The sequence below is a fragment of the Sycon ciliatum genome, chromosome 8 (genome assembly GCF_964019385.1).
Source record: "Sycon ciliatum chromosome 8, ocSycCili1.1, whole genome shotgun sequence".
Taxonomy (NCBI): Eukaryota; Metazoa; Porifera; class Calcarea; order Leucosolenida; family Sycettidae; genus Sycon; species Sycon ciliatum.
Window position 1 is genome coordinate 26,889,995 of NC_088650.1, and position 18,904 is coordinate 26,908,898.

At 48.0% G+C, this 18,904-nt stretch overlaps 1 protein-coding gene across 1 annotated transcript; it reads right to left on the minus strand.

The window, feature by feature from the left end:
* Positions 1-1,287: 1,287 nt before the first annotated feature.
* Positions 1,288-15,158, minus strand: LOC135822530 (protein Wnt-4-like). Its single transcript, XM_065335319.1, has 8 exons — positions 13,766-15,158; positions 11,636-11,724; positions 8,601-8,666; positions 7,562-7,666; positions 4,978-5,165; positions 4,143-4,253; positions 2,947-3,087; positions 1,288-2,282 (listed from the first exon to the last, which is right to left on the minus strand). The coding sequence occupies exons 1-8, from the start codon at positions 13,834-13,836 to the stop codon at positions 1,893-1,895; spliced, it is 1,161 nt and encodes a 386-aa protein (XP_065191391.1). The 5' UTR covers positions 13,837-15,158; the 3' UTR covers positions 1,288-1,892.
* Between the last annotated feature and the right edge of the window lie 3,746 nt (positions 15,159-18,904).

Here is an 18,904-nt window from a genome sequence, read left to right on the forward strand (position 1 = left end):
TAGACTGCTTCACTTACCTCGGCAGCGTCTTTAGTGCAGACGGCACTCTTGGCAAGGACCGAGCTCACCTAGCTCCCGGCTTGCCCAGACCTCCTGTGCTTGTCATGTATTTCGCTCCAGAAGTCCATTCTCCAGGGTCACCAGCTCTATATGAAGTCCAAGCGCGGCCAAGCCTTTAAAGCCATGGTCGAAATTGGCGGGTTTTGTAGGAGGTGGAACCCCTGAAAGCGCCTGCAGGTTTCGCCGAGACTCTCTAGTACTAGTACTAGTAGTAGTATTACCACTCTCCCTACGTTATTCTAAGGAGAAGAGACCTGACCAGGCTGGTGATGGCCCGGCAGATGCCTCCCCTGAATGTATTCTCATCGCTCATGCATTATTTCCATTCTAGGAGTGTCAAGGAGCGAGCAGCACTGCCCTCGGCTCACTACTGCTGACCTAGCCCGGAGAGCCGGTATTCCGGAAGACATTTGCACTCCTCTGTGTGAATATCGTATACATAGTCATTGGCTGTGTCATGTCGCTCGAATGGACGCGGTCCGGATTCCGCAAAAAATATGTTGTTTGTGTAGCTTGAGGCAAAGAGACCACAGCATGATCCAAAGAAGCGTTGACGAGACACGATTGTCGGTGATTTGCGCTCGCTGGATATTTCTGAGTCCCAGTGGTGCAAGCTCGCACAGGATTGCTCGGAATGGCTTATGTGGATTCGTCAGCATTGGCTGCCTCTTCCGCCACCCAGGGACTTCCACTGCATGCATGTGCGGCGGAGTATTCAGGAGGAACTTGTGACGATTTGAAGTATCACCTGAACTGAGGCTGAAGTACTGCCCAGCTCAGTAGACAATCACCTCCTCTGGAGGTCGGACGTCAAAGGACAAAGGTCAAACGTGTGTGTGTGTATGTGTGCGCGCGTTTGTGATGGTGTATGCGTGTGTGTGTGTGTCCATCAGAAAGAGGTTCTTATGCTAAGCTATGCCACTAGACTCTTGGTGCGAGTCAAAAGCAGCGCCGCTTTTCCATTTCAATTATACCATACACGTTCCAATAACCGATCTGATGGGCACAGAGGTCACATGACCCTTGGCAATGCTTCCTTTGCCCACAACTTATTTATTTTATTTTTCCTTAAAACACACACCCTACTCGTAAGAAGAGGGGAGAGAAGTAGCAGGACAATACAACAATGGGAAGAGTAGGGGCTCCAAGAAGGAACCTGTGCTGGTGAGGCAAGCCAGCAACGCTGACCTGTGGTCTCGGCGTTACCGCGACTGCACAATAGCCACCCACAGTTCAATAATAGTGTTCATTGTACGTAGAAACACCTACAATCATAACGAGAGGGGTCCTCTCTGCTCCAGAGGGAGTGCTCAACACTCATGAAAGTGGACAGTAAGATATTATGTTGCACATGAGTGCAATGCTTGTGCTGTATTGCAAGCATTGTGTGCATTCGCTTGGCTTTCGCAATCATCACACAGCTTGATGCTGATATACATGTACGCGTTATGATTACGTGCATCTTGGTTGTAATTATAAATCAAGGCAAACATTGTCAAGAGTAGGGAAGGAACTAGCGTTGCCGAATTCTCACGCATGCAGGCACAACCCTCTTAGCCATGCTACTGATGCTTAAAGGGTACTACTACGGGCCGTGCGATAAGGCATCTCGTTTCAAAATATCAGCAGTGCCGCAACTGGTGTTGCGTATGTACACGTGCAGAGCCATGGGAGGAGAATCCTGTCTTCAATAGAGTGCACTTGCACGTGGATATACGGTCTGGGTGCTTAGGCTCCAAGGTAGCTAGCAGTATGCTCAACATGCGACTAAAGAAATTCGCTCTTTCAATGCATGACCAGTCTGTTATCATACGTATATAGTCCAGTCCGCTTCACTTTCGAGCTGTCAACTGCAGCGGGTCATTGCAATGGTGAGTTTCCCATGCGACCAGGCAATATTCACACACCACCTTGCAGCAGAACACAAACTTGCACTTGCACTGCTGCCTGAGCACTGAGCGCTGTGGGTGGTGTCCGTTGCCACAGCAGAGAAGCTCGCAACCATCGTCGCCACGAGACTCCAGATTGCATTCACGCTCTCCTGTGCCTTTGATACCGATGGTGGCGTTCGGTCTGCAGTAGTCGGGGGAAGTGTGCAGATAGGTGAGCTCCGCGGGCTCGGCTTCTCGTGCCAGATGATCGAGTGGAACGAGGCGAGGAGGCTCTCTCGACCCCTCCTCATGCGGCGGAGAGTCAACATCCGGTGCCTCTGAGATGCCCATCTGTGTATGACCCGACCACATGTGCCCACACATGCGCATATGCATATACACACATATGTACGCACATAGACACATTCATACAGACACATATGTGTACGCATGCTCATAACAAAATGCATGCATGCATACATTAACCCTTTACGGTCCAGTCCGACCATATACCTATCAAACACGGGTGTTCAATTGATTCAACGTTTTCAAACTATCGTAACTTGGCCCGATTTTCATTCTTGCTCTTTGGAGAAAACGAAATACGTAGGTCGAAGGGAAAACTCTCAGCTGTTCCCTCGAACATTCGCCAAAGCCCATTAGGCTTACATGTACGTGCGGCATGTCGTCGTTGACTCTATTACAAGTACATGTACATGTACATGCATGGAGGAAGTCATTCAGGAACAATCCAATACCCCTATGTGTCCCTGCTGGACAAGGATGCTTCCAAGCGGTCTACCGGCCTGAGGGCACATGCTCAACATCTGGATCGCCAACGATCACGTCTAGAGAGAAGAGTATAGTGACGGTGTGCGTTTGACCAAGTCTTGTAATTTTCTGTGTAGTACGCCATCATGTACGGAGCATGTGGTAGCTGCAACGTTTATTGATATAATCACATCACCACCCGAGGAGCTCTGGGTTCCAGATCAGGCAAGAATGAGCTACGTACCTGCAGCGCATTGCGGTATTTGTCCTTCAGGATGAGACCCACAACCTGCACTTTGGGCAGAGATCGCCAGCAGATCTTGACACTGCATGCACCAGTCAGTCCGTGGCACTTGCAAATAGTCTGCAGGGTACTCTCTACAACCTGTCAGCATACACACACACACACACACACACTCACACACACACATACACACACATACACACACACATACACACACACACACACATACACACACACACACACACACACACACACACACACACACACACACATAAACACACACACACACACACACACACACACACACACACACACACACATACGTATTGTACACAATCACAATAGGATGACAGGTCTTGAATGAAATTATCATGGAAGGAGTTATTATTGGGTGAAGACTGTCAAGTTTCATTCTTTCTGTATTTTAATTTTCTTGCTTCAGTTTTCGTTAGCTGTTGTGCCAGTGGTGTCATGATTTGTGATTGACCACACACTGAGAGGTTTCCCACACAATCACAATAGAATGCTAAGAGTGCTCGAATGCTGTGAAGGCAGAGCGCAGTACACTAGTGGAACAATTTGAGGCTAGCTTTTTGCCTGATGGTTGCACTGAGAACCAAACTAAGAGTTGCACCAAACTGGCCTTGCTGCACTGCTGTACTGCGTAGCGCACACAATGCTGATGTAGACATGCACATGAGAGAGTTACGTCGGAAATGCATTTACTCATCTTCGTGTGGCCTCAACCCTTATCACCTAGCAACTGCATTCAAACCAAAGTCCAAGTGCATGTTTCGAGATAGTTTTTTTTACGACTTTCAAGTTTACGCAAACCGCACAAACTTCATTCGCCTAGTCAAGCTCAATTCATGACGGGTGAATTTCCTCGAACACTGTGCACTGTGCAATAGGCATGAAGAAGCGGTTTTTGCAGGTTTGCTGAGTGGAACATTCAATGGATTATTCGTGTGTTTCTCTGCTGCTGCTGCTGCTGCTGAGTCTAGTGTCCAGTCAAGTTGGCTAGAAAGGCATGAAGTCTAGCTTAGAGAGCAACACACACTTCCTCAATTTTTTTCCACACAAAATGTATTGGTTCATGTGGATCGAGGTGCCAGTGTTTGTCGTGACTCCAGCCTGCTGAGCTGTACATGTAAGACTTGCTAGCCCAATTACATTACGTTGCCGTTGCTGCTTACCACTCTGCCTGCCTCGTTGTTATGCAGTTCCATTACGTCCAGGGCTGTTTGGTTCCCCTGCTCCTCTTCAATGTGAGCAACGTCCAGGAACTCCTTGCTGTATTGGTAGCCCTGGGAGTGCAGAGAATGATACAGTCAGACCTCGCTTATCCGGTCCTCTTTTATCCGGACCCCTCGCCATCCGGAAGAAAATAGCTGGCTACATATTTACAGCATGCGTGATGCATCCAACATAAGTGGTGTTCGGTTATCCGGTTCCCTCGCCTATCCGAATATTTTTGTGGAAAATGGATGTGTGCTGTTGAGCGAGGTCTGCCTGTAGTAGGCATGTGTGTGATATGGGTGGAGAAGAAGGAGGCAAGGAGGAGGAATAGGCGAGGAGGAGGAAGAAGAGGAGGAGGGGCTGGAGAAGGAGGAGGAGGGGCGAGGAGGAGGAGGGCGTACATAGAGGCATAGAGACCAGCGGTATATGCCAAAAACTCAGAATGAGGGTTCTCAAAGTGTTTAATGTGAGCGTGTAGAACATGTTATGCCCCATTGCCACTGGTTTGAGCTGTGTAAATTCATTCCCACTGGTTTGAGCTGTGTAAATTCATTCCCACTGGTTTGAGCTGTGTAAATTCATTCCAACTTGAGCACTGAGCAAATACTGAAACTACCCTCTCCCTTCCCCCAGACATGATTCTCTTTAAAAAGATAAAAGCTGACCGTGTGATCGAAATTTAAAACATCTACGCAGAGAGTTCAGAATTCGCTGGCACCCACTGTCACAAGAGGACCAGTAAGTACAGATCAGAGAGCTCGTGCCGACACTGGGCAAAGCAGCCTTGCGTACCTTTGCAAAGTTGTCGCCACAGCCGCCCCAATCAAACTTGCCCTTGATGTTGTGCTCAATGTTCTCGTCGTGAACGGACGTGTCGCAGGAGCAGAACCGCGTCACATTGCCAGCGCTGCACGTTCTCGCTATTGCCAGTGTGATGCCGGCCGCTTGAATGCTAGAGACAAACGATGCTTCACGGCTTCCTGTGTCACGTGGGAAGACAAAGCCAAACAAGACAGTGGAGATCAGGCGTTGTGCCTTTGTTGAACTCATTAGTGTCCCCGGCACAGTGATACGATATCCTGACACCAAATGCCACAGGTCATTCCCCTGTGGTAATATGCTAATGTCAATCAACAAAAGCAAGCAATGTCCCTCTCGTAGCCTCATTTTTGCATCCCAATCGGGGCACCACCCCGACATGCGAAAAGACGTACTCCCATGGGAGCAGGAAAGACGGCTAGTGCACTTCGTGCACTTAGTGTCCAATGTACTGTGTTTCTTATGTGAGTATACTTCAATAAGTCGTGATACAACCTTGCCCCTAACATTGCCTGGATTTGTACTGAGTCGGTGTACTTCCTATCTGGGTACATACTAAGCAAGTTCCACTGTACGTTCAGATCAGTATTATAGGCTGAACCAAAAGGAATTCCAAAGCCAGCCATCATTCACAGGGATAAGAGTTGTTCGTGCGAGTACGGGCCCATCTTGAGCCTATGGTTAAAATCCCCATTGTTATGGTTATCTTGCCATCCATAATTTTCACTGATCCTTAAATGCAAAGAATGGCCCTTCCTCCTCTACAGAACTGTCGGTCGCCGAAGAATTGGGGGGGGGGGCAGAATCCTGGCCTAGATAGTTCCTATCTTCATTTATTACAGTCCATGCATAGTCCAGTCACGGTGTATACATTGGTATGCTGTGCTTGATGAAATTCTAGCCTGGTCGTTCTTCGGCGCTCCGTTCTTCAGCGCCCGACAGCACTGTACCTTCGGAAATAACCATTCTTTTGCAAACCAAATACATTTCGTGGACTGACTAAGCTTTCTGAGCAAAGATCCCTGTTGTGTATTTATAGGCTTTCAGGAATCCAGTTACGTTAATCATTGGCCAGTCCTCAGTAACAAAGTGGTAATCAATCTCTAGCTGATTGACTTCGTGCTAAACTTGAAAAAGCTGAAAACACAAGGACTTGCTAGATTTGTCACGGTCTGAGTCGGTCAGAACAATCAGTTTCACGGCTAGCGTGTCCTCAAGTCATGCGTGTACCTTTCTGCATTTTTTCCTGGGTCACCACTTCCCTCGGGGGAAAACAGTGTCAGACCAGCCTCCCTGAGATGTGAGGTGTGTAGATTAGATCCATGGCAAGATAGTCTGTGGCGAATTCAATTTTCAAGTACTCGGTTTCATTTCAGGTGCTCATAGAAACGACTTTTGTCCAAAAACAGGCACAGAAATGCCAAGCAAGGGCATAGTATATGCAGTGAAATCCTACTCCCCAGCAGACATTCCTCGTTGAAAAGCCATGCCCGGAGGGAGGACCGCTGAGATTGCTCTGTGCAGTATCTTAGTTCTTAGTAAGTGGGACGCCCGTCTCTCGGAAGACAATGTCAAACTAGTTCCATTGGCTATGGTGTCAGGATATCAATCATCCAAGGCTATCACCGCCGCGTGTAATGACTGTTTTCATATTGTCTTTCTGCCAACTGTCCCGTGTCAATTACCGTTTGGCTTGAGTGAAACTGCACTCAACAACCACCCTCCGACTCTGAAGACGGTGGACGGTGGTCTTTCAACAAAGGCCAGGTAGTATATTTATGCATCGTCCCAGGACTTATGTGACTGGCATCGACAGACATGCAGGCGCCCTCTGATTAAAATGGCCGCTAGATAAGGTTTTGCTGTCTGCATGGATGCTCAATACCAGCAAGCTCTTGCCTTGTGTAAGCTAGGCCTCTAAGTGGCCTGCCGCTTACCCATAGAGCAATTTCTGACGCACAATTAAGCACCCAGCCACCACGTCTAGTCACTTGTCCATTGTTGTGTATAAGCCAAGACACAAAATTAATGCTAGGTTACGGGCAGTGCATCCGTTACTATAGTATACTGTGCATGTGTGTTCTTTCTCACCGTGACCTCACATCAGCCATGCCTATAGTGCAAGGTTGACTGCAAACAGCCATTTTGCAAAACATTTACTTAATGCAAAATTATCAGCCAACGAGAAGCGTACACTACTTTTATGGATAGCTACACACATCGGCACCACCAACTGGCTTTCTCCTGCAGCCATTGCAATGTGAATACCCACATGTATGTATTTTCATTTGAACATTAGCAGCCATATCCTATTTTACTGGATCACCTCCACATGCAGACATGGACGGACAGTGTTAATTTCTTCACCTTTTAAAGATAGTCCTGCGCCCATTTCTCGTGCATGTGCACAGCGCTGATGACTCCAAAAATATGTGAGCTGCCTTAAAAAGAAAGAGATATTGATTATGATGAATGTTAACATTAGATAGATGAAGTTCATGCATTGACCGTGTCAGCGATTGCTTCCCAATATCGACTTGATCTGGTAACCTCTTACCTGTAGACATGATAAAGTGGTAATTTGTTGTTGAGTCGTTGATAGGGCAGTTCCACCGTTCAAACATGAACTGCCGTCGACATTCGCGCAGTCCAAGACGCGCACCTGTAGAGCAGCATGATCAGAACACAACAATTAGCTAACGCTAGTCTAGTAACAAATTCAACAAACACCTTCTGCTGTGATGGTGGTGGTGGTGGTGGTGGTGGTGGTGGTGGTGGTGGTGGTGGTAGTGGTGGTGGTGGTGGTGGTGGTGGTGGTGGTGGTGGTGGTGGTGGTGGTGGTGGTGGTGGTGGTGGTGGTGGTGGTGGTGGTGGTGGTGGTGGTGGTGGTGGTGGTGGTGGTGATGGTGGTGGTGGTGAGGGTGGTGGTGGTGGTGGTGGTGGTGGTGGTGGTAGTGGTGGTGGTGGTGGTGGTGGTGATGATGTGGGTGGTGGTGGTGGTGGTGGTGGTGGTGGTGGTGATGGTGGTGATGGTGGTGGTGGTGGTGGCGGCGGCGGTAGCGGTGGCCGGTGCAGTAGTGGTGGTAATGATATGAAATCAGTAGTACGGAAGTTCACGCATGGTGGAGGTGATTGCCTTTAGAAACCTTTGAACTGCATGCCTGACACACTCCGAACTTATGTGCACTGATGAGCACAGTGTACGGCCTCAGTTTTGTTTCACACCACCCACCTCTGGTGCCAGTATCAAGTATGGCTAGGTTGTTCATACCCTGGAGATGCATGCATGACATAATGCATGACATAATGCATGACATAATGCATGACATAATGCATGGCGTATTGCATGATGTTATGCATAAACTGGGCTCAAGTAGTTGTCATGTCTTCATGAGCTTCAGGGAATAACCAGGGAAAGTCTAAAGAAAGAACACATACGGATTTGAACCGGGGACCTTCACTATAGGCCAGTGGTACTCTAGCCACTACGGTTAAGGTGTACTCATCATAGCATGCCAATACAGTGAATACACATTGTGTTAGTGGGAGTTAAAATGTTAGTTCTGTACTGGCAATGCCGATGATGCTTGGCATACCTTGAGCAATGGGTCCAACAAACGGTAGATGTGTCCGACACCATGATCTCTGCCTATCCGTTAGCCCTGGCGGAGTGAAGCAAAAGAGATTGAAATACACAAGGCATTTTTTAAAGGTATTACTATTACAAGAGTGATACCTTCCAAGGCTGCATGCCATTCGCATCTTATACGGCTTTCTGACGGTGGCTGGCGGAAATGGTGTTTGCAGGGTCTTGTAGGTAAACTTCAAAGTGCATGTAGCTACAAGCACACCCTTGGCTGATGAATTCTCAAGGAAACACGTATTATGAAATTGCGATGCAAGTAGGAACGAAGTCATAGATACTTGAGAAGCTGTGGATTTGGAAGTTTGCTTTCTAACTTCTGGATTTGGATAATGGCGACCTTCCACATTTCCACATTTCCAGTCCAAACCGTCAATGGAAATCATTTCCAGGCTAACAATCCACCTTGGCATATGTGTAGTTCAAAAGGTGTTGTTCTCGTGCCATATTCAAGGCTAGTCTCAAATTCAAACGTTGGCCGCTGACGTCGACAGAGGATGCTCAAGTGCACATTGCTCAGTTAAAACTGCTCAAAGAGAGGGTCCTTGCCATGAACTAGGCGAACGTGCAAGGCCTCAGAGGAGCAATATTATTCTATCAATACTGCTGTACTAGTAACTCCAGAGCTCTTTGACATTTTGAATTGACCGGCTGTGACCTATGTCCTGTTCTGTCCCTGAAAACAGTACCAAAAACTGTCTAGATGTTTCTCTTTTCTGGAGTCACGGCTGCACAGCTATCTCCAAAAATCAGTCTTAAACCTGCATTGTGGTTCACATCAAAACCAGCCTGTTTGGTTACCACAAATTCTAACTTGAATGTGATGTTTTCCAGTGTTTTCTCCTCCAAGAGGCGGGTGTGACATATGCCCTTGCGGCAAGTACCATGGAAATGTTCAATACCATACTGGATACAACAGTGGTGAACGTATCTGTACAGTATGTACGTGTGATGAAATGAAGTCACCATGCACTATGTAGGTGCAGTAGTGGTAGTGCATAGCGCTTACATGCTGGTGTGCTGCACACTAGCACAGTTACATTTACACTGAATATTGAACACTGGACACTGGACATGGCCACAGTCATGGGAATGTGCATACATGAACATAGTCATTGGGTGTGTGTGTGAGGTGTTGGAGGGGGGGGGGGGGGGGGCAGGGTTCTGCAGCCATAGCAGTGCCCATGGTTTCTCCTGTACCACTGGTAATGATGGCCAGGTGATTGACCACTTCACGCATGCCCCCAGGGCAGTGTCGCAGATTCTGAAACATGCTTTTCAAACTGCCCTCTACTCCAATGTATTGTTAGTCTAGCGTAGCCCAGTGAAGGCTTGTCTAAGTAAGTTAGTTGTGGTGGTCCCTCTATGCACTAGCACTGGTAACACAATCAAGTCATGTTACATAGCAGCACCAGCAACACGTGTGTGTACATAGGGACATGTGTTCAAGTGTGTGTGTGTGTGTGTGTGTGTGTGTGTGTGTGTGTGTGTGTGTGTGTGTGTGTGTGTGTGTGTGTGTGTGTATGTGTGTGTGTGTGTGTGTGTGTGTGTGTGCCTGCGTGCATGTGCGCAGGTGTGTGTGTGCTGTGTGCTGTGTGTGTGTGTGTGTGTGTGTGTGTGTGTGTGTGTGTGTGTGTGTGTGTGTGTGTGTGTGTGTGTGTGTATGTCTGTGTAGTACCTATGTCGGCATTGCAAAACAGTTGAAAACACTGGGACAAATGGAAAAGGAGTGGCACGCCAACATCAATGACCTGTGGAGTGAATTACCTCAACATTGTCAGAGGTACATATATGTACCGGTAATTACAATTGTTCTGCACCTGTCCTCAAAACTGTCATGACCACTCACTCCACCACAACAGCAGCACCAGCAAACTGGATTAGCTTGGCCATTGTCACTGTGGATGGCTATGGGCACCTTACATTAGTGTGTCCATGTGCTTACATGGCCGCTCACAGAATTATGTCACAGATTTTTACCGCCACTGGCCTAAAATATATTGGCCATATCTGTGAATCCTCAAATACTTCGCAAACGGCATTCTCGCCATCTCAAACATTTGTGAAAGTCTGAAGATTGCGTAGCTAGGGAACGTTGGGGATCATGATAATTTGTTTGACCACATTGTTAACTTAACAAGCACATCCAGCAATGGAATTGCTTGGAGGCATGCAGCTCAAGAGTAGGAATACTTCAGCAGCATTGCCTGGACATGTCTTCTGGTCACACTTGCATCACAGGATATCCTCCAAGGCCTCGGGCAGCGGTGCTCTCCTCAGCCAGGGGCCAATGCAGTAATGACTGTGTATGTGTGTGTGTGTGTGTGTGTGTGTGTATGTGTGTGTGTGTGTGTGTGTGTGTGTGTGTGTGTGTGTGTGTGTGTATGTGTGTGTGTGTGTGTGTGTGTGTGTATGTGTGTGTGTGTGTGTGTGTGTGTGTGTGTGTGTGTGTGTGTGTGTGTGTGTGTGTGTGTGTGTGTGTGTGTGTGTGTGTGTGTGTGTGTGTATGTGTGTGTGTGTGTGTGTGTATGTGTGTGTGTGTGTGTGTATGTGTGTGTGTGTGTGTGTGTGTGTGTGTGTGTGTGTGTGTGTGTGTGTGTGTGTGTGTGTGTGTGTATGTGTGTGTGTGTGTGTGTATGTGTGTGTGTGTGTGTGTGTATGTGTGTGTGTGTGTGTGTGTGTGTGTGTGTGTGTGTGTGTGTGTGTGTGTGTGTGTGTATGTGCATACATACTTGTGTATGTGTAACTGTGTACATGCATACTTGTGTATGTGTATGTGTGTGCATGTGGGTACACACATGCGTGTGTGTTCGCCGGCGTATGTGTTTGCGGCCATTACCCATGCACGCATGCACACATACGCACATGCTTGGGAGGACTTCAGGCAACAGGATAGGACATTATCATGCTCAGGCAGAAAGAGAGAGGAGAAGGAAGAGGAGGGAGAAGAAGCAGAGTGATGAATTGAGCTAGGCACACTAGACTTACCTGGCATATTGCGACATAACCTTCTCTGCACAGTCTCATCCAGAAAACGTTGTCTAGTTACTGCCTCTATAGCACTAGGTAGGAAATGGCTGCACACAAGATCACACAAGCACAGAGAGCACAACAGTGCTCACCGCGTTCATGAATGGCTGCACAGGACCCAAGCACAGATTCTTCGTCATTTTGTGAGGGCTTGGACAATTCACTTGTGCAGACAAGAAGGGAGCAGTACATGTTCGTTCTGGTGAAGTAAATAAAAATATACTAACCAACCAACCACAGATAGCATAACGATGCTCAGGGTGTTTCTAAATACATATAGGGACCAACTAATCCAGTTTGGTTAGTCGGATAATCAAATATGGATGCCGGGGGTCTACATTCCCTGCAACATCTCCCTTCTCTTTCTGGCCAGCCTTCCTCTCGGTTTGCTGTATTTCTTGCTCCTTGCTCCTCCTCCTCTATCGAAGGCTCTCACTATCTCTGCCTGTGTGCGTGCGTGTGTGTGTGTGTGTGTGTGTGTGTGTGTGTGTGTGTGTGTGTGTGTGTGTGTGTGTGTGTGTCTCTCTCTCTCAATCTCTGTGCATGCCATGGCCTTGGCTTCTACGAACCCTTCTTGTAGGGAATACGGATGCTCTCGGGCCACTGCTGGATCGGCTGGGAGTTGATATTGTGCGGAGAGCTTCATGGCTTGTCGGGTTCTTTACGGCAGGACTCCACCTCAACAAACACGTTCATCCTTCTACTCATAGATATAATGGCCTTATCGCCCATCAAGCAATCATTCAACGCTGTGACAAAATTGCCCAATAGGCCAGAGCAACACAAAAGGACTAATATAATACCTCTAAGCACATAATTGCTCAAACACCTCATTCCTTGGCGAAATGTCCTACTGGTTAGTTTGTTCTGTGAGCCTTACGAATAGAAATCTGCCCCTTGCAATACTGGATATACTGCTAATGTTGTTGACTGGTCAGTAGGGAATATCAGTCACATTTGACAATACTGAGACTGTCTTTGCATCCATCAACAGGAATCGTGACAATACGAGTCTACCCGGGCCTGTTCTTTTGCATAATACCACACGATGCCTCAGGGTTTGGCTCGCAAAACTTTTCAGAGTCTCCATTTTTGGATACACTGACAGTGTTCTGCGATCACGGCACAAACGTGTTGCCTCTGGGAAATACTATTTATATGCCGAGCCAAGATGCAAATAGATACACTTGCATTCAAAGTCATTCCCTTGCCTTTTTACGATGCTGAAAAGCATGTGCAGCAAGATACACCAGAATTGGGTAAAAATCAAGTCCCCAAAGCCACAGATATGTAATTGTCGAGAATTGCTTGCAACAGCTGCCTCCAGATGGCATGCCGATGATGCTTTATACCCTGCTGTCCTGCTTCTCCATTGTTATCCACTCACAAGAATTAATCGGACGGGTACTGAGGCAAAGGGATTGTTCACCACCGCCGTATGTTCAATGGGTGTGGTGACATGGGACAGCATGATCACCTGCATAGCTCGTGTATACACCCAAGGCAACCAGTAACTGAGGTACATTGGCACATCATTGTTTGATACTGAAAGGAGCACTACCTGCAATTGAGCAAAGCTCATCCCCACCACCTACTTGTATGTTAATATGATCTTAATGTCTGATGTGCAGTAAACTGAACGATTTGTATTCTGTCCAAGTGAAACTTGTAGCCAATACGTTAGTAAGTTATTGTCAGTTCTCCACCTTGTCGGGGAGGAGCTTCAAGGATACACAAAGGTGGCGGTTGTTTCTGTTTGTCTTCCCACTAGGCCTTGCTCAAATCACACGCTGAGAGAGTACTAGTTATCATGTTTGGTGCGTGATCGAGTAGTGCAGTGCGCCAGGTCTACTCTAGCTCGACACATACCGTGTCTTCTGGGCGTCCAGCCACTACTCAGCTTGTACCATATTGACATCAAAATCACTCTAGCAATTATAATAATTAGTGTGTGCTACTGAACATTAATTCGTCCACCTACTCCACAACACATCTAGCCGGACAGACAGTGTAGGCAATGACAGGGCCAGGGGGATCAACACACGTGTGGACGCGCGGGATAGAAAGCAGATAACGGCAAGGACTCACCCGAAACACGTGCCAATCAGATGGACGGACAGCAGAACCGCACACGTCCACAGGGCTTTCCCGTCAGCCATTTTCTCGACCAAACCGTGTACTACTAAACCGTGTACTACTGCCTACTGGCTTCAGGATATTAATTTTCCTCTCCTCTTCACAGCTTTTAAGGTCTAAACAGGTGAGTTCACTACTGCCGACTAACGCCTTGGACTTGGAGTAGGACAAGCGTGTATTCGCCAACAGTCGGGAGGGATGATTAGCTTATTCTTCTTTCTCGCACTGGACAAGACCAGAATGAGAGTGTGACTGGGGGTCAGTTGGTTAGCGCGGGCCCGAGGTGCAAACTTCAGCGCTAGCCCAGAGTCAGACTTCAGCACTCAGCCGGAGACGTGAGTGCCCGCGGGCTATGCAATCAGATCGAATGTTGCTGGAGCTGTTGACGGACGTGACCGAGCTACATCGCAGCGGAACCCTGGTACTTCTTGATGGCTTCTGTCACCGGGTGGGTGAAGATCACGATGGTGGAAAGAACAATCGTAATCCCCTATGCTTATGGTTTGAACTCACTATATCCCTATGACTCGCACCTCGCGTCGTTTGTCCCAACCTTGTTCAGCCCGTTCCGTTCGTCGCAAATCCCACCTGTGGAGCAGCAGCAGTATGTTGGCAAACTTGTGCCCGCGCTGATGTTTTCCGCGCCGCGAGTGTGAAACCCTTCGTGTGAGGTACACGATCGGAAGCGACCTGAACGGCCAACGACGCGAACTACACCGCTACACAGTCAGTAGCCGTATTGCCAGGTAGAGCAAAAGGGGCAAGGAGGGTCAGGGTCAGGGTGGAACTCCAGCTCACAATCACATTCGTACTCCTGCCACGACCACGGCTAATAACCACACACGTGAGTAGGAAAAAATCAGTTTCCAATGGCAGCCATTGTAGTTATATCCATCTATCCTGGGGCTGATAAGTGATGGTTTGCACAGGTGCGGAGGACTCTCACGGGATCCGTACCGCACAGGCAGCTCCGAACCCTCTAGAGAAATGGCCGGAATTCTGCTAGACCTCAATCGCTGCCGTCCGTGAACAACACTGGGAGCGCGCGGCACACAGCACAGGTAACTGCAATTGTGACAATTCGTCGGTGAACACTGCCCTAGTGTCCTGAACCACTTCAGTGGCGTTACAGTCCAGATTCCGAACGCGTGACTTTTCGCTAATTGCTTCTTGGCATCCAACAGCGCGACGCTCTTTCAGTTGACGTGAAGCTCTTCAGCGTGGTCAGATACGCTACGAGACACAGCACCACTAAGCTCCTCTCCACAGGACTTCTTCACGAGAGTGAAGAGAAGAGAGATCCAGAAACTACATTCGTTCTTGAAGAGGGTGACGAGCTTTTTGTGTGGCCAGCGACGGTCAAGAGACGAGGTTGGGCCTTGTCTCACGGTTCGGAGGGCAGGTCAAGCCGCGGCTGGGCACAGCGCATACCGATCTGACCCTCGTCTGTTGATGAACCGAAACCAGTGCGTGTGTGGCTCCTTTCGCGAAGGTTTCGGCAGACTAGAGAATGACGAGACCCGATCAATCAGTGTGGGGCTCGTTAGGCACCAGAGTCAGCAGGCAGTTTTCTATTGAACAGGTCCTATTGTTGTCTCCGCGATACGCGACAACTCAATTAGAACCTTTGCTATTGTAGATCTACCCGGCGCTCCATAGGCATATACCGAGCTAGCTCGATCTCCGGGAGACGTGGCTAGTGTGGGTGTCCACGCAGAAGCGTTCAGCATGGTCATGCAAGGTACTACACGTAGTACCGATCAGGGTGGAAATATTTAATTGCAGGCTAATGGACGCATGGTTCACAGTTGCGGCTTGGACAGGAATACCATGCACCATTCGGCCAGGGTATGCCAGGGTCTATCTTCGTCTGTGTCAGTATAGGTACATCGTGAACTAGTTGTAGGCGGCCTGGCCTGCGCGTGGTGGGGACGACACGACAAACCTTTGCTGCTGCTTGTTGATGATGGTGAGCAGGCGCAATTGTGCTGTAACCGCACAGATACGCATGCTGGCATGATCCTAGCGTCAAATAGTTTCCCGACATACCTCTTGTACCCATCGTTCACACACACATGCCAGCATAGTTCTAAGGACGACGAGGAATTTGTTCACCTCCATGTTTCTACTGAATCCTAGCCAACCGTGTGGACACTACCATGAATATTGTCGGGTAAGAGTGCCAGGGTCGATGGCGCAGCCTTTGGTATACAGCTTCCAAAACACTGTGTGGGAAATTGGGCACCATGCCTCTGTGTGCGCGCGTGCCTTCTGCTTCTCTGTCTTGGTCATCAATCAATGAACGTCCTGCCACTTCCTTGACATTCTGATGGTATTAATTACTCGTGTACCCTCCGCCACTCTGAGGGTCTGCTGTGTGTCCCACCAATACCATGATGTCTTCGTTCTTGTTCAGGGTATTATCAGTATCTGTGCGGTCTCAATCAACCTTTCATTGTACGTGCAACTATAGATTGTAGATGTAGAGAGAGACCAAGTCAGGATTAGGAGACTCTGATCTACGATCCTAATAATCCTACACAGCATAGGGTGTAAAGGTTCGTTCATGGCTCCACGCTTGGACAAGATCGTCTCCAAGGCCCACGCACAGGAATCCAACTCTTGCCAGCAGCCTTCCATCTCAATCCTCTTGCCCCTGGGCCTAACATTAACAGTGGACCGTGATCATCAACATCACACTGATCACCACCACGTATTACCGACGAAGTGCTGTTTTGATGACCTCTCCGAGTGCAAGGCGAGCAACGGTCACATCAAATAGTACTATTAGTAGTTCACCTACGCTGTAAACAAGGCCGTTGCCTGAAGCGAAATTGATGCGATACACCGTTGCGTGCATTGGACTATGAAGGACAGAGGGCAAGCTTGAGAGCTGTATCGCTGCATACTACTGTAGCACTGCATACTGCTGTAGCACTGCATACTACTGTAGCACTGCTCATGGTGTTACGTGTTCATGTGGAAGGTCTAGAACCTGTGCTACTTATCACAAACTACTACTTGTAGTATCCCTATTATTTCCTAACGTAACACGAATGTACGAGTCAGTGCCATCCTAAAGCCACCATAGATGGAGAGGAGCTCTGTGTGAGGCGTTTCGAGTGTTACTTCCCATGCTAAGTGAAAATAATCATAAACCACAGCCCGACTGCCCTATGACTTATGAGCACGGTTGAGGAGCTGTGCTCCGTTGATTCTCTACAGCTTTAGGGTTGAGATCTGAGACATGACAGCCTCTTGGCTGAGTGGTACCAGAACGTGAATATTAACACTAAGTTCGCCGCTCACCTGAGCATCGATCTGTTCAGCTTAGGCCTTAGGAGTTGAGGAGGGGCACCACAACATACAAGCAACGGCATAATACTAGTGATACAAGCCATGGGTGACTTTTTATGGGTGCTAGTATCTTATTTCCTTGCAACGAGGTCGCCTATTCTGCACCCGGGCCAGTGCAGAAAAGAGTTCGTTCATCAACACGTGGAGATCAGCTACTGGATCTGTACAATAAAATTCCTCAGTACTTGAAGTGACTCAGTGCAAAAGGCAATAAGGAGATGATTTGATGATCGGATTTTGGCATTGATTCAAATAGTGGTAACGACGTTACGTGTTTACGAGTACAAGTGCCATTATCATGAGCTATGAAAGTATGATTGATACCCATGCAGTCATGATCAGAGGGGAAATTGTTGGATAATTTGCTAAGGAATTGTTATCGCATCAGTTCAGCATTGTTCTTCTGATCTGCCATTTCATTATCTGACAACACTGGCAGTGGTGAACATCCTTATCTTATTTTGGTATACATATCACAACCAGTGCACGACGTCCCAATAAGCTGATATTGACAAACCATGGACAGCGCTGTTCAAATCTCTTTTTCCATAAATACAGCACCCTCTGGAATTGTCTGCCCCCTAAGATCACCTCCTTAACCAGTTTAAGCGAATTTAAGCAAGAACTGCACAAACAGTTCTAGGAGCATTGGCTTCACTGCAGTGGAATTCCGTTGAATATGTAGCGTCACATCGTATTCTTTAGAAGCTTATCTCTGGCACACATTTTTCATCATTTACATGACATATCCCAGTTCTGCACGCTTACAATCATATGCTCAAGCGCAGAGCTCTGCCCTAGACTATGTCTTTTTCTCTTTCTTTTCTCACCTATTGCTCATCACTTCTTTTACAGATTTGGTATTATGGAAAGTTTGGAAACCTCCTCGATAGGCGAAAGCCTTGGGAGAATCCTTAAACGATAAAAAATACAATAGTCTGCGGTGGTCTAGAGCCTGGTAGAGACTGTGAACATCCAGTCGAGAACCGAAGCAACCTCTAGCGAAGTACTACTAACAACTGACTCAGTACTGTAGTATTACTCCGGTTCGGGCTCGTTACTGTCACGTGGGGCGCCAACTGGGGCACAGCTTTATCGGTAACGTTTTTAAATCTCACTCCATGGCCGATCGAGAGTACTGTACTGGTAGTGTTACTAATACTACAGCACAGGCCGTCTTATCAGCGAATGTCACACTCTACGTCCTGAGGACTGTTCCTGCCGTCTGTTCTGACACCAATCCAAGCCGATACGGCGATAGGACATACAGTCGGACGCCCCGCGCTCGTTTGCTCGCATCTTGGCACGGAACGAAGTGACGAGCGAGTGGTCGAGTGAGTTCCCCGATGTCGGCGATGAGTCTTGAGGACACATGTTTCTCTTTGATTGTGCCTTTCAATGTTTTCTTTGAGACAGACAACGATGTGCTTTAAGTCTGCTGCTCGACCAACTGGCGACTTGTCACGGTAAACACCCGATGAGTATACGTACCATATCTTATGGTGTAAGCTCCAGTAGTAATGCTGTGGTAGTGTGGGTTCATTACAATCATGGTAACACTTTGTCGGTGCTGGCCATGAGAGTTGACGTTGATTTGCCTAATTTCTGATCGGGAAGTCGCCACGGTGGTTGCTCAGCCAGGCGGCACTGTACTGTGTAGATGTAGTGTCCAATACGTTTCCTTTGCCGACACCTGGTCCCGACGCGTTACATGGGTCAGGGTGTATCGGGCAC

Bases quoted from the DNA above. Each gene is read 5' to 3' on its own strand.
- LOC135822530 (XM_065335319.1), bottom strand. From the start codon at position 13,836: ATGGCTGACGGGAAAGCCCTGTGGACGTGTGCGGTTCTGCTGTCCGTC. The intron at 11,725-13,765 runs GTGAGTCCTTGC...TCTTGTGTGCAG, and splicing joins CTGATTGGCACGTGTTTCGG to CCATTTCCTACCTAGTGCTA. The intron at 4,254-4,977 runs GTACGCAAGGCT...CTGCACTCCCAG, and splicing joins GTGGCGACAACTTTGCAAAG to GGCTACCAATACAGCAAGGA.